The following is a 16,859-nucleotide window of genomic DNA, read 5'->3' as shown; positions in this document are numbered from 1 at the left end:
AGATGGCAGTAAACAAAAGCAGACAAAGGCCTGTCAGGGAAATCAAAGCCTCATTCCTTTCGTTCTCTGTGCTGCCTTACTTGAGACAGAACAGAAAGGAAGGAAAATATATCAGGTGGATCAGAGCCGGCGCACACATAACTACATTACGCTTGGATGCGTGTGCACTGTTCAACTTCAAAGGCCAAGACATTAAATGATGACTGAAATGAGGAAAGAGTTGAATTTCATTCCGGGAGGTCGGCGGGGTTAAAACCATCTGAGGATAAAGTGGAAATCCATTTTAGCATGTCTTCAAAGATGATGGGAGCTGTGTGTCTGTGTCATTCGGTTTTGGACAGACAGTTTGTCTGCTCGTCCGTCTTCGCTCCACACGCCTCCCAGTCTTGTTTTGATCCATGTCTCCACTTTTCTGTAGGTCAGTATCTATGTCTCACTGCGCATGTGTGTTTATATTTGTATGCTGGAGATGGAGAGGGCCTTTGGCAGAACCAGCAACCATCCCACATGGTGTCCAGCCTTGTGTCAGGTCCTGTTTAATGTGGAACATCTGTTTCGGACATGAACATCAAACGCCGTCTGTCAGCAAATGTCATCACACAGAAAATCCAACTCTCTCCTCCCTTTAAGACTTGTCTCTCCTTCCCATTCTCCGAGCGCGCCACAGATAGAATCAATTTCATACCTCAAACTATCAGTAGGAAAGATCTTAAAATAATTCCACAGCATAATTACGTCTTGGTTATGAAGATTACTTTGATAAAACCAGGGTGGAGGAAGGCAAGAGAGAAACACAATGTTACTTAATCCACATTATGTAACAGAGGCTCATCCTTTTTTTTCAGCATCTATTTTCTAGGCCACTGTTAATGCTGTAATTACGTCCTCTGTGCTTTAAGACACCTGGAAATGGTAAGAAATTACATCATTCATTTCTATACTTTAATCTTCCATGTACAAAGAGATGTCCGTGACTTCTAAGGCAATATGGGCTGGTACAAACAATACACAAGTTAAAAAGATATTTTTTCCTCACACTTTTAAAAGTTTAGTTAAATGAAAGCTGCTTTAAAAAAAAAGAAGAAGCAATAAGAAAGATTTGTGGGGCCACTGAGCAAAAAGCGACAATAATATATATGCAGAGGTTGGCTGAATACCAGCGACAGTGATTACTTTGCCAGGTGGTGAGATTTCTGCTTTTTAAAAACTTTCCACTGCAGAGCTCTATATTGGACAGTGAAGTTTCAAGACAAGATATATCTACTTTGCTCACCCGCAGTGCTTGTATTTTTTAATACCTCAACCATAGATAAAATTGTGCACAGATGTCACTTTTGTTGGGTGGTTCTTGTCTTCATGATTTGTTTCTATCGTGAATAAGAGTGTGGGATTGATTCTGTCTGCACAGTCTATAATGTTCACAACTATGGCAGTTACTTGCCTTGTTCCCCTAAGAACTGAGTGATGCTGTCCTCTCGAGCAAAAAAACATGGTAAAAATGTGTTTACATGGCCTTTGATATTATTAGATCAATTAAATGTTGAGGCGATGATGAGAATTCAGGAGATCATCCAAATTAAATTCCACTCATGGGAGACCAATATTCGTTTTGACATTTCCCTGAAAAAGTCAGAGGGTCACTGAAGTCAGTAGGATTCATCTCCGAGGGACTGTGCACCAAATTTCGTGGCACTTCATCCACTAATTCTTGATATCTTTGACGGGCCATTGTGGTACATATACTCTTGGACGTGGGGCGGGAAGAACACCAGTGAAGATATGAGAAGATTTGTCATTGTCACATCGGTACGTGTCACCTACTTGGGGAACAGTCTATGAACTCCAGGTCATCCAGGGCAGCTCCTCCGCTCACATCCCTCAAGAGGATGCCCTCAAAGATCACCTCAAAGTTCCTGAGCTTCCTCAGGGGGACCTCCGCTCGGTTCCACTGGTTCCCCTGGTGCCCTGTTTTATTCCACACCTCCACCAGGGCGTTCTCCGTCTGTGAGAAAAGAGCAGCGATGACAAGGGATGATCATGTGGTAGGATTTCACATGCTGCTCTGGTTAAAACACTGGAGCTAAAATCAACTGGAATATCATTTAAAGTGGATTCAAAGCCACAGCAGTGATTATTGTCAGATAAATATTCTTCAAACTTCGAGTATCACTGAGTCACATTATAAAAATTCAGAACCTTTAAGTCAAAACGAGCTGAAATTAACTTTTGGACAGACTGCTGCTATTAAGAAAGTGAATGCCATCTAAGGGGAGTCATTAAAGTCTCATTAGCATAATATCGAAGTAATAAATTCCCTTGCCTTGAGACCTGCTATTCAGACTGAAACCCTGCTCTCCCTGAGTTATGCTAATGCCAAATTTCTCTCATGCCACATATGGAACATATTAAATGTGTATTCCTGTGCAAGTCCATTCTGTCTTTTCCCATGGTACTAACCAGGCACTAAATCATGACCAATACAGCTTTGAAACAGTGAATGTGACTTTGAAAGGGGTTTTGGCTGGTGGATTACGAGCCAGCATCTCACCGACGGTTTTTAATGTCATGTGCAGAGCATCAATGAAACATTTACAAAAACACATCACACCATATTAAAAACACACTCATTCAGAGTATGTGGAACTAGCACAAACTCGATAGCGAATGCAGTAAAAATGGTCACTTATTAAGTTTTAACAGTAGTTGTGAGGAGATAAACAGTTTACAGCTACAGATTAAACCAAGAAAAGTTTAATGTCAGACAAAAGGGATCAGACGCACTGCAGAAAAAAACAAATAAGAATATGAATACAGCCAGACCTGAATAAGATTTAAAAAAAAGTTTCTGTAGTATTTTGTGTGTAATATTTGGAACTGTGTCTATTATCTGTTGATAATTGTTATTATCTGCAGATTATTTTTGACAGTATTTGATTGATTCAATGTTTTATAAAATGTAAAAAAATAAATAAAGGTAATTTCACTTTTCACTTGAGACAAACAAAAGATCAAATCCTCACAACGGAGAAGCTGGAAAGGAACGTTCACCATTTGTACTTAAAAGGATACCTCAAATGATTAATCGATTATAAAAACAAAAAAGTTGTTGTTTTAAGTTTCAACTGATTGACTAAACGATTAATTATTTCCTCCTCCGGTTTCTCTAGTTTAACTCACTGGTGGGCGACAGTCCCAGATGCTTCCTGGCTGAAAGAAGCAGTTGTTCTCTGCTCTTTATCAGCCGTGTGAAAATGAACCACGTGTGTATTTCCTAAATAAACTCCCTCCATGTCATTTATCATGTAAACTCAAAACATGAGTCGAATTAACGTTTTTTGTTATTTTGTTTTCTTGCTGTGTTTCTCGCTGTTTTATAACTGTAAAGTGTTTTTGGACCACGTCACGGTGATTACACTTGTAATAAAATTGAATATACTTTGCCTGGATTAAATGTGTGAACAGATCTGGTCACGCTCCACTGAGGACTGTATACAGTTGTTGCATTCTTTTGGGCGTAGACCTCGGGGTTAATTCTGAAGCTATTTGAGCAAGATTTAACTCATTGGCTTTGACATACATACCGTACGTTGTGCAGCGAAAGACCACCCAATGGAACAACTTCAACTTCTTCGCACTTAGCTGCCCTCACTAGTTGCTGATTGATCCGTCCCTCAGAGTGGTCGAGGGAACAGTAATGCCGACAGGGTTTCTAAACTATGATCACAGCAAAGACTCGGAGCAACACTCAGGCAGAACCAGGCTAGGTCTAACTGGCATTTCTTAACCCTCGTGTTGTCCTCGGGTCAAAATGACCCTCAGCTGTGTTCAACCAAGTTCTATTTTATTTCTATATTTTCATATTTTTTGGGATCATTGGTCAACATTCTTTAAAGAAACCCTCACAGCCTCCTTGTCACCAATGATCCCAAAAAAATGTGAAAATAAAATAGAACTTGGTTGAACACAGCTGCGGGTCATTTTGACCCGAGGACAACACGAGGGTTAATTGTAGTTGCAGATGTAGTTCTGACATCCACTCTCAGGGGGCAGTAACGAGGTCAAGAAGACCCCGCAACAGGAAAATGTTCTCGGACAAGCCACACAAAAGATACATTCAGAAATGTTTCCAAACAGTCTTTTGCAATTGAACTGAATAAATATTGTCAGAGATGAATTATAAGTGTTTGGTTTGGCAACTGCGTGTTTGGACAAGAACAAACAGCGCACAGCCTCCTACCTAAACTTTTCTATTAGAAGCATCTGGAACTGTGGCCGAAGTTGTCAATGCGGCAGACTGACGGAGCTTTATCTGCAAAAGTATTAAGGAAAGAATAAAAATGAAGTGCAAAGAAAGCCTCACACGTCAACATGTGGAGGCAACATGGATGGAGACGGCATTATTACATATATTCTAGGAACACACACACACACACACAGACACACGCAATCTTGTTTCTCACTTGTGGTGATTAGAGCGAAAGTTAAAAATCTATTTAAGCCTCAGGTCAATACAGAGAAGTCCTCCCTGGTTAAACCACTTAATAGGGGAACATATAGATTTAAAACTACCCTTCCTGCCGAATTTCACGAGTTTAATATTAAGACTGGTGTAACTCTGCAATAATTTATACCTGCCTCCTCATCCTCTGGTCTTTGTAAAGGTGACAGAATAACTGCAGGTCCATAACGTCACTTAATTAATTCCGTCTCAGGGGAGCGTCGCAAGGTGAGTCAATCGCAGCGGCGTGAAACTTTCTGGCCAGGTGAGAACGAGCTCACATCACACCAAGCTCTTACAAAGTAAGACGTCGCACTTGTTGTCATCGAAGTTGCAATATGTGACCAGAGGCTCGACTGCAGTGAAAAGAGACCCGGTCTAATGTACTCAAAACCAGAGGACGAGCAATGTCACATTTGACTCTGCAGTTTGAAAGCCTATTAAAATGCACCCTTGGGTGAGGCATGCACAGGCTGTCTCCTCTGCTTTACACCATTGAAGCCCTGGCTTGAAATAATCTTGTTACTGTGAGAGTAGAGCATAGATTAATAGGCAGCGTTACAGCAGGATTTATCCAGATTTATGTCATGGAGTAAAGGCTCAATCCATAAAAGCAGCCTTCAAGCAACGGATGAGTGTGTGATACCGGCATGCGTAGCTCACATTTGATTTCTGGGTGGCACATCAGTCGAGGCATTTATTCGATCAATTTGAAGCTTCATTTCTCGAGTCGCAGTGGAACCTTCAATTCAGTCTGCTCAGAGCGAAGAGGGGATGTACATGTGCATAATTTCATTTTATTATCCCCCCGGTGAAAGTCAAGAGGTCCAAAAAGAACAAAGAAAGCAAAGTTGTAATCAAAAGAAAATGCTTATTTTTTTGGAACTCCCCAGTGTTTTAACCCTATACGCAATGTTCCACTGAGCTGAAATCCAATTTGTATTCATGGATTTTTCATTTTATGGAACTGCTGGCAGCTGTTTTTCTGTTGACTAACCTTCAATTCTGAGTGAATCCATTTTTTTTTATTATTTTTCTCCTCCATCTCTGCTTAGTTCAAACATGTTAAATGTAATGGATATCAGCATTAGATGCTTCAAAATAAGAACAAGTCAAAAAAAATGGGCTTCCTCATTCTATTATGTTACTTGGGTAGATCTTCCTCTCTCTGGCTGACTGCCAGATGTTTGGCTGACTGCCAGATGTTTGGCTGACCACAATGTGAGGCCACATTTCAACCCACAGAACCATATACAACTATATAAATGAGCAAATAGCAGGGTGTGTGGTCATTTCTCTTGACCATGATAAAAAAGAAATAATTCAAAGTGCATCTGTCAGTGCAGCAAACGAAGAGCCTGCTTTCAAATCATATCATGAAATAAACATGATGTCTGAAAAGCAAAGTAACATATTCCTCGCATGAAAAGGGAATGAAAAAGATTATCTGAGACGAAAGCTTTGTACTGTTGAGACAGGCAGGAAGAAATGGAAGTACTTTGATATTAATTTCATTTTGAAGCGGAAAATGTATTTACACACTATTCTTTCTTCAAAAAGGATTCAAGTTCCCCAAGCAAAACCACAAAGTATGCTAAAGGAATAATTCAACATTTTGGAATATATATTTGTTTTCTTAGTGAGGGAAGACTGATACCACTGTCGTGTCTGTACAGCAAACATGAGTCTGAGGGTAGTAGTCAGTTAGCTTAGCTTAGCATTAAAAAAAACCAAAAAAACATTTAATATATTTAACACTCAAATCTAGTGAGTTTCTAAAGTGCTAGAAGGCAGGTTGTGTTATATTCAGATAAAGACAGGAACCCGCCCCTCTTGTTTTAGTCTTTGCCCTAAGTTATGCTAACCACCTGCTGGCTGCAGATAAACAGTATTTCTATCAACTTTTTTTTATACCGAGCCATCTTACCCCAATGTCTTTCTGCCCTGTTCAATGTCTTATGTCTGTTTCTAACAAAAGTTTTGCATGTACGAATTCAATCCCATCCGAAAACCTAAAATTAAGCCGCCAGCAGCTAGTCTAATGACAAATGCTTAAAAATGATACACCTACTTTGTGCTATCGTCCCACTAATGTTGTTGTGATGTTTATTCATTATATATATATATATATCTAAATCGGTACATGTACATTTGAGAGTTTATAATCAACATTTAAAAAAAAAAAAAACATCATCCAAATCTTTCTAACGGACGGGACCACGTCCGTTAGACGTGCATACATGCATACAGGACACATTTTTGGGGGTTTGGAAATTGGCAGCTAAAATGGTTCAAACTTGAACTCTGAGAACCCCCTTTTGTTCACTTCCACTCTACTGCTGAGGACCAACACTCACAACTGTGATGAATAATGACTCTTCGGAGCAGTTCACAGGCCCGGTGGTGATATAAATAGAAGGGTCTGTTGAGCCCTTGTGAACTTCACCGGAGGAACCACTTGCCAGGTAAATATAATCCCCTCTGTGCCTCCAGCATCATTATCATAACTCCCTTTGTTCTTCAATCAACCTTTAAAAGATGGCTCACGCTGTATTTACACTAGGATTCTTGCAAAGTGTGCGAGTGTGCGCATTTCTCGTCTTGCCTGTGCAAGTGCGCGTGCTTGTTTGTTTTTATGTAACCGCTTGAACTCAAGGCAACATTAAGGCAATGAAAATGATCTAATGTTGTAAACGATAGCACAAAGCAATAATATATAAGTGCTAATGGCTTCGAACCTTCAAGGTCATACATGCACTTAACCTCACTTATGTGTCATGGGAAGTTATAGCAACATAAAGCTGGACTCGGATATTGCTTTTCTCTGGCTCACTCTCTCTCACTCTCTCACACTCACACACACACACTTCATGTCTACAACCATACAGGTTGACCTCTGAACTCCCCACCGTCTTTCTCTGTGTCTCTGTGTAAACGATTCCACTGCCCGTTCAAATGTCAAGAGCTGACCTTCTATAAAAGGCCACATTTTACATTTTACATCCATATGTGAACAAGGTGGACATGTAAACTAGCCCACATGCATTCATCATCTCCTGCCTCTCGCAGAGTCACACAATCAATCAAATAGCCGGTCGGCTTGACTCGAAACTGGACAAATCCCATTATTTGAATCTCATGCAGCAGTAGCAGCCTGCGAGGGAGAATCAATAGCATGGAGTATTTGTCGAATAACAGAGTTAAAAATAGCATCAATAAATATGACAAATACATCCAGAAGTGCCAAGATAAGTATATGGGCAGTGTATGAGAAACACAGCAAGGAATATTTAATAAGTGTAAAGCCACAACCACTAAAAAAATAAGGTTGGTGATATTCTATATATTTGTTTTTGACCACAAATCACAAAACCAATTATGTTCACTTATCTACAATAGGTTTACCCCCACTACAAGCCGACAGGTTGATACGAATGAAAAATATTGAAGAAAAAAATAATAATCAATAAATCACGTTTTCATTGTTAAACAAAAAGGCTAAATAAATATAAAGTTGTTGTGCAGCAAATATTTACAACCACATGAGACTAAATAAACTCCAGTAGCTGTGTTGATAATAATGATAACACGTCAATCAGTTTAACAGTGTGACTCAGTGACAACAACGCAGCTCTGTGGCTCAGAGGAATCGGCTATGTCATGATCTAGCTGCATATACATGTTAGTAGGAGCACCATGAGATAATACCTTTTTTTTTTCCAAGAGTAATATGTACATTTTGCAAGGAAGGTCTTAAATTCACATGACAACTTGCAGACCTGTTCTGTAGATGACATAAAAACTGTTTCTGCAGCACACACACGCAGGAGCTAATAAACCTTCTACTCCACCTTCTACTCCAACATCCAGGAATGAATCTACTCATGCAAAACGCCTACACCTTCACCTTGAGGCAGATCTCACAAAGTTAAATGAAGTTGAGAGTACACAGACCACAGGATGGAGGCAGAGTAAATCACGGCAGAATTTAAATGGCAGAAAGCCACAAGCAGAACTCTTAATCCCTGACAGCCAATCATGCATACACAAACTAAATGGCTGAACACCTAACAAGCAAGAAAAGCTTGAGAGCTGGCAGGGATGGAGTGCACTCAGATGGTGGGTTTGGGCTGCTCTGGGCCAAAGAGTAACCATGACCCCCATCAGTCCGCTCCGCCCCCCGCAGACGCCCAGCAGATCAAACACTGGCAGAATGATTGGCAGCCTCACCTCTCTTTAACAAATTACTGAGGCTGCTCCACAGCAGTGTTGATATGATCACATTGAACATTAACATAATTTAACATAATCAGGCTTCATTTTCTCACTGAGCGTAACCATGGTAACCACGCCTGACAGAAGGCAAGTGGGTATTTTATTAAATATCGTAAACTGCCATCAATTCTCATTATGATTGTGTGCAAACAAAGTTAAACCCCTGCAGACGTTTTACCTTGATCAGCACCCGGATGGTTCCTGAGGCCTTGTGGGAAATGTAGTACCAGAAGGAGAGCTTGCAGAGGGCACTAGACTCTTTCCAAACTGCGCTCCTAATATGCGATTTATCACCTTTCAGTCCGACTGGTGTCGCTTCCAGATAGACAAAGTGACCTAAAGGGCGAGAAAGGGAAATAAACGATGGAGGAGAAGGGCACTGAGCAGACAGGAATTGATAACTATCTCTGTACGGGCAGCTCTGGCAGACACTGACAAATCACTCAAGGTCGTGAACAGTGTTGAGGAGGTGATGGCCAGGCGTCACGGAGTACTCTGTGACACATCTCCTAATGTCTCACTGCCTTTTGACACAGGCGACCACTCAAAGTTTTTCATTGAAGTAAAACTCACGAGGAGAGCAAAAAACCTGAAATAAAATAGCTGAATACAAATCCAAAAGGCAGTACATCCGTTCTGTTTGGAGTCCTTCCTTCTGCAAATATATGGAAGTTATACTTTAAATTAATCAATAATCATAACTTTTCTCATAGTCTGTTGCTTTTTATTGTAATAAATTTCAGGACAGAACATTATAAACAGTATAGTCCTTCAGATTTTCAGGAAATCAAACTGTTTACTTATTCATGGCCTGCATTGCTGAACGACAGTCGTGTTAACATTCAGTCCACCAGTTGCCTTTATATCAAAGGACGTAGCGTGTAATTTAGCTTTCCCACCGCTGTATCATGACTATTAATAATACACATTTCATGAAACATGGAGGCTTTCAGCAGTCACAGGCAACACAGTGTGTTTGTCACCACCGTCAGCAGTCGACAAATGCAACGGTCATTTTCAACATGTTTTTGTACATAACATTTTGTTTTTGCAAGAGAGTAATAGAAGAAGAAGCCACAGTGATTCCTTTTTCTTCTTGTAGGTAACTAACTCCTTCCTCTGTGTCCTGACAGCGTGTCTTTCACAGCATGACATCAGACCACAGTTGTAATGATTATGAACCGATTTCGTCAGTTGGTTTTCTGAAAAAGGAGGAACGTTTGCTGTAATATATGAACCCATCCTTGCTGTTGCCACAGCAACCAGAAGTGTCACTAAATCAAGCTGGGCTGAAATATTTAGGTTTCACTTTAGGACTGTCGATGGAGCACCTCCTTAGGAGCTCTTTGTGTGCAAATGTGCATATGTGTTTGTTTATTCATGTGCATCGCTTTCCACCATGCACGTGGCATAATGGAATCCCAGCCCTGCATCAATCACCTGGATTCTCACCTGCTGTACGTTCACATGCTGAGAAGCAGCGTATTGATTTTGTCTCTGAAGTGTGTGAAGCATGCATTAAACATAGAGGAGAGCTACCACAGCAGTTTGGCTTTAACAGGTAAAAATTGTAATCAGTGCAGTTTCATTTGGTCTGATTATACAAAACCTAGCAGTGAAGAGGCACTTAATCAATTGAACGATGGTAATTCAAAGAGGACTAGAGCAGTAAGGGACTCTCTTTTTTTAATGAGAGACCGAGTGTTAAAATACATTCAACAAGTTTAAGTTCGTATGGTGCACTAGGAAACATAGAACACATACCACTCTCAATCATCAACGTGTGATCGTACGCCGGCCGTATGCTTCTGACAGATCCCGTGCCCAGCGTCCAATCGAAATTATCGGCCGGGGAGCTCTTCCAGCCACAGCGACCGGTCTCAAAGGAGCAGGATGTCCCACAATCCTTTTCATCGGTGCCATCACCACAATCATCTGTGAAGTCACAGCTCTGCCCCGGAGGGAAACACCTGTCATTTTCACAAGGCAGGAAGCCTGAAGGACAGGACCCTGGAAATCAGACACACATAAAACATCACTCACCTGCCGTCTGACTTCAAGTAATGGGTTTGCCGTAAAAGACATTGTTCCTGAGTCTAATGACAAGTGTGCTGACACACAGTAACAGTGTTTTATGAAAGGGAATGAGACCTCGGGTTCAGAGATTGTACCATTAAAAGAATAGTTAGACACTTAAATACATTTCTTGCTGAGAATTAATTGAGAAGATTGGTACCACCGTCGTGTCTGTACGGTAAATTTGAAGCTACAGCAAGAAGTCGGTTAGCTGGTTCTGCTCTGCCTATAGATACCACAATCCCTCAATCAAACGCTTTAGAGCTCACTAAACAACATGTTGTATGTCTTGTCGAACAAAAACAAAAAAGTGTAAAAACAAGATTTCATGAAGTTGCTGCTCCCGACGAAGAAATAGCTTCACTGATACCCGCTTCATAAAAACTACAACTTGGTAGTTTCAAGCTATGGTTTTCAATTTAAACAAACAAGATATCAAATAATTATTTATGTCGTATGTGGATTTTGTAACTTTTTGGCACAGACACACAAGTTGTTTCCCAATTTTTCCAATTTTTGCATTCGCTTAACAGGCTGCTGGCTGTAACTTCAAATTTAAAGGAAAATAATGTGTATTTCCTAAAATGTGGAACTATTTCTTTTAGAACTCAACAGTGGAATCAAAAATGATGCATACTATTACTAGTTTTTCCAGTAAAGCATCTACTTTGTGCTTCACCAGATTAAACAGTACTACAAAAATGTGGTATTAACTTCAGAGCATGAGAAGTCAACTCAAGACTGGAGGGGGACCTTTTGCATGCAGCATATCAGGGTCCCTTTAAGAGGCTTAGGAGGACAAAGGAACATGGAGCTGTAAGACCAAATCACTGTATCGCTGGGCGGCGGTCCTAGCGGGGGCCAGAATCTGCCTCCTTTGGAGGCAGGCATTCCAGTAAGGTTAGCGCTTGGCTTTGGGGAGTGTTAGAAAGGGAGATGAGGGATGATGAAGAGGGGTGGTCCCTGTAATTAAAAGAGAGAAAGGGGTATAAGTCCTTCCTAATCCTTTGTTCCTCTTCAGATGCACAGGACCAGAAGCAATGTGGCCCAACAAAGGCACATAGGAAGCCAAGAAGCCACAGATCCCGACTGTGAAGCCGAGCTGCTTCGCTGCGTACTGAAGCTGTACGTGGATTCATTTTAAAGACAAGCTCTTTTTTGTTTTTAAGTGAATGCAGACTAATTCATTTGTCCTCATTGAGTCCAGTACATATCTTCTTACATTACTGGGATTACTGTGTGCAATGTGATCTCCTCACCAGCGACCCACTGTCCTCACACACAGGAAATCTGGGTGACACACTGCCCCCTGGTGCAAGACTATTGCTCCAGGTCATCGTTTAAAGCTAAATCACACTGAAGTACTTCTGGAATTAGAAATCTGATGGATAAAATGAAGCAAGTCACCCGATCATGGCAATAAAACGTGTCAGGTAATCCACCGTATTACTGTCCTTCTTCATCTGACATGTTATCTTACCGTTTTCATTTGCATATAATCAATTTATAAATCATTTACAAACACTTTTCAATATAATGTTACACAGTCTGACGCCAGCTTCAACTGTGATGTCATTGTTTGACACCTGACAGTGTCGCCCAAAACTGAACATGACGAGCTTTGTAAAAACAGATGTTAATGCACAGCTGTTTATTGCACTGCATTAGTTTGTGCAGGTGGCTGCTGAGTAGGCAACTTTTAAAGTGTATGTTCCTTACAGCGCGTACAGAATTACATTTAAAGAGGGAGCCACCCGAAAAGATACGAAGAAGATGAAGGTTTTGTTCTCACACGCTGCAATACGAACTTACTGAGCTGTTGAAACTTTAACGACCTTTATGAGGGTCTCTTCCCCAATTGTCTTACAGCAAATGCAATAAATGTTTTCAGCCGTTTCATGAAGGAGAGATTTCTGCAGCCGACTTTCAAAAGCTGGAGAAAACATGAAACTGCGAGAGTTGTGTAATGTTGATTTGCTCACATGCTGTTTGTGGGATGCATACAGTACATACAAACATGCATACACGCATATACAGTACGCCTACATACAGTACATAGATATCTCTCAATGTGCCAAGCATATGACGACAGTGTCATCACCATAGCATTAAAATTGTTTGCACGTATTTTTCCCCAGCTTCCTGCCAACACTGAGACAAATGCTCCTCCACAGCCATAAAAAGATGTGTGTGTATGTGTTGAGGGTAAATGCAGTCGGCTCTACTGCTCTATCATGTAAAGTGATGGTATGATATATATATATATATATATATTGAAACGTGAAAGAAGAAGCCCCTGAGAACCTGCAGTATATAATTACAGATCTAGCTGTGTGAGGTCTCATCACTGAACATCCTCTGCAGCCTGCAGCTGCTGAGACACAGAGAGAGAGCAGGTTTGTCCGTCATCCACAACTCCTCTCCCTCCTGGCTTTTTTTTTTTTTTTTTTTAAATGGCAGGATAAATTTCACTTCACTGGCAGGGCAGCGCTGTTACTCCCTGACCTGACCTTACCTTCAAGAAATCCCTCATATCCCTCCTAGCGTGAGAATCACTTCCTCCTCTATTTACATCCTGCTGTATTTGCTCCTCCTTTGCTTCTTCAGAAAATGATCAAACACATCCTCTGACCTTTTTACCCTCACTATATTTCTTTCTGTCTGGTATTCCTGAGCCTACTGTAGTAATTCTATACACTATACGCGTGTATATAGCCAGCTCCCATGTGGAAGCACTGATCTATAGCTTCTGCATAAATATGCACGATATACATCACATCAAGCTTTACATATTCATAAGCTTCATATTGTTGCAGGGGTTGAAGAGGTGTACACGAGCTGAATTAATAAAACCCAAAATGCATAAATAGTCAATCACATGAACATCAATAAAGGGTCACCTAGTTCAAATCACAGGGGACACTATATTTTCTCACTTTCCTCTCGCGGTCTGTAGCCATGCAGTTTTTGGTTTTATTTGTCCAGGTATTTAAAATATCAGCATTTGAGGTTTTTGCAGTGAGATTGTGTGACCAAACCCTTTAGGGAATGGACTTCTTTCAGCTGCTACCGAGGCCGTTACCATCTTGAAAGACAGAAATTATATTTGAGGATCCTTCTGAATCACAAGAGAGTCAGTACAGACACCAAGCAAAGCAAGAGAGTTGGATGATAACTTGTCGGTTAAGCGTGCAGCGTAATTAACAGCATTAAAGTGGAAGGCACAATTAGCATGCAAACCTCCGTTAGATCTTCGGTACACCACACTCCTTTTACAATAGAGACTGATTAATGCTCCCGCTCTGCAAGAGTAGAGCTCGTCACTGCAAGCGTTAACACAGACAAATGCAAACTGACAGTGAAGGAAAAACCTACAAATGACACTGCAGCTGAAGAGAAATCTTCTCCAGCTCCAAATGACAGCAACACAGTTTCATCCCTTTTTGCTCACAGATAATTCAGAAAGTGTCCTCTCTCCCCGAGGTCCAATACAAGAGAAAGGCAATACATTTAATGGGCCAATTATAGCCGCAGTGACAATGGCAATAAATCAGCTCTGGTTGTTTTCTCTCTGTCTTTTAAAGGGTTTCCTCACAAAAAAAATGTAAGGGATGTAGAGATGAACTTCTAATAGCTGAAAAGCTCCCAAGGCCGAAATACAGACAATAACGAGCTCCCTTTAGTCAACACTTAGACAGCATGTGTCAAGAAAATGTTTCAGAGCATTTTCCTTCAGCAGGTGACAGAAGATTCTTCATAATTTTCACTTCATGTCAAAAGAAAACAGGCTTTTTTTTTTTTTTTTTTTGTACCTTTCCTGCAGATGTAAACATAACTCTGGTTGAGACAGGTTGGAAAACGTAATTCAGTGTTCAGAGTATGTAATGAAGAATGTGTCCTTTTTGAAAAGTGATTTTTTTTTTTCTCAAAGGTTTAAATACCCAAATATTAAACAGTCTGTTGTATTAGTCCGATTTCACTCAGAGAAAACGCTCATAGGAGACACATGACCTCAGATTTCAGGAGATCTGATGCTTATCTGATGCCATGCCCTCTCGATTATTTGAGCTTTGGTTTCATTTTCATTCTAAATACCACATCAATTCCTGAAACTGCCAATTTTCATCCTCTAAATGCTTCACTATCCCAGCAGCCATTAATTCTCTGATTGCGCATATGAGCAAACTATCACGGTGAAAGTGATCAAACTGCAATTATCTACATCTTAGCAGTGTAATTTCTTTCCTAAACCTGGAAAAAAAAAAAAAAAAAAAAAAAAAAGGTTATTTGGCACCCGGGGCTCTGCAGCTACGTTTAGTCATTTTTAAGCGTTATGATAAAATTCTCATTTAAGAAAGCAGTCCTAAAGGGAGAGTTGTACAGCTATTTACTGAAAATAAGAAAATGACTACAATCTCAGCACTCTCTCTGCCTCAATGGAATTAAAAAGCCATTGTTAAATGGCCAGGTCTTAGAGATGTAAAAATAAAAACCAATATGTTTGAACTACACACCTCGGCCTTCATCTGAACATCCAGTCTTTTACAGCAATATATAAGCATTTCATTACAGCACCAGCGTGAACAAGCCAGGCTTTTTACTGTAATTCTTGTTTGGCAAGGACAGTGCCTTCTTGAATCTTTGTCTTACTGAACTCGCTGCTGTGAAATTCAACACTTGTTTATACTGTACTGAAGCTGTCAAAGCCGCCTTTATCTAGTAACAGTGCACACAGCCAGAGTATCACTGGACTTTATGGCCCCACATTAACAATAGACATTCGTCACAACAGACATGTTGACTTGTCACCATTGGAATTTATGAGGACAGTAAATCAGCAGGCACTAAAGCAGGGTCTGCACTAAGTGGAATGCAGCTATTGTTAAAACACCTGTGCTTTTCCTGTCATGTGTCAAAATGTCAGCTGTGAAGGAAGTCTATGAGCAGTACAAGTTCTCTTCAAAGTTAAGAAAAACAGTGTCAGGGGGAAAAACATGGAAGAAAACTTTGTAAGCGAGTCCAAATAAGATTCTTTTGACTCTTCTCCTTTGATGAATAAGCGGAACAAGTAAGTTGAATAAAGGCCGTTTTATAAGCAGAGTAAGTCTACAGACAGCTCTGTGGTGCTTTGAGCTGAATGTTATTGGTAAGACGGTATAATGTAAATGTCATTGTGCAGGTATTTCAACAAACTAAAGCAGGGGACAAATCAACACATTTCCACAAAAATGGTAATCAATGAAAAACTGAAAGACCAACATCTACATAAGAAAAATTCAACATAATCACACTGTGTACCTGCAGGAGGTGTAGGAGTGTTGTCTGTTGGTCTAGCTGAGGAAGCGAGAAGACACCCCGGAGAGAAGGTGATGTCATCCAGGCAGATGTCACTCTTTGGACTTCGGCCCACCTTCCCCTCGAACATGACCTGGAAGTCTGCGGAGGGGCTGAGCGGGATCTCCCTCATCTGCCAGTAGTTGCCCTGATCTCCCGTCAGGTTCAGCAGGAGATGAAGATGTCCTTCGCTTTTGCTGAACACGCTGAGGGTCCCGATACCGTCTCCAGACATGTGAACGTAGAAACGCATCTGGGCAAAGCAGGAAAAGGAAAAAGGTTTCAAAACTCTCACATACAGAGTGCAGAAATATTAAACACGATCATCTTACTACATTTACTATTAACTCTAATTTTGTAGCTGCATCGTTGAAGTAAAATTCTGCACTAAAATGAAATCCCTGGAAAATTCTGAGTGCCAGACACATATTGTTACGAACTACTTGCATTAACAATAATGAAGGAGTAATTCAATAATTCAATTCAAATTTCTAAACCATGTGTTTTGGATCTGCTGAGAAAGATTCAGTCTTTCTTTGCATATTGATGCCACTTTCTTTTTCATTATCTTTTTTTCTGTTTTCCTTTATCCTGAAGCGCCATTACTCATGCCAGAATATAGAAAGAAACAAAAAGTTTCAGTCATGAGATCAATGCACTCTCCCCTTTCGTCTAC

The 16,859-nt window shown here is 40.5% G+C and overlaps 1 protein-coding gene across 1 annotated transcript in view; it reads right to left on the bottom strand.

Moving 5' to 3' along the window:
- The window catches only part of malrd1 (MAM and LDL receptor class A domain containing 1), a 51,517-nt gene that overhangs the window by 13,630 nt on the left and 21,028 nt on the right, over positions 1–16,859 (bottom strand). Inside the window, exons 18-21 of the mRNA XM_069696300.1 lie at positions 16,148–16,436; positions 10,538–10,783; positions 8,952–9,109; positions 1,822–2,002 (exon numbers count right to left, since the gene is read on the bottom strand). Of these exons, the coding sequence (XP_069552401.1) occupies positions 1,822–2,002; positions 8,952–9,109; positions 10,538–10,783; positions 16,148–16,436 (874 nt within the window). The remainder of the gene's footprint in view (positions 1–1,821; positions 2,003–8,951; positions 9,110–10,537; positions 10,784–16,147; positions 16,437–16,859) is intronic.

The sequence above is a fragment of the Brachyistius frenatus genome, unplaced genomic scaffold (assembly GCF_029030835.1).
Source record: "Brachyistius frenatus isolate BFR_SWC_R1_liver_20210118 unplaced genomic scaffold, ASM2903083v1 Contig_21, whole genome shotgun sequence".
NCBI classification, from domain to species: Eukaryota; Metazoa; Chordata; class Actinopteri; family Embiotocidae; genus Brachyistius; species Brachyistius frenatus.
The sequence above is the reverse complement of the archived record's forward strand: the minus strand, read 5'-3'. Positions and strand labels throughout refer to the sequence as shown.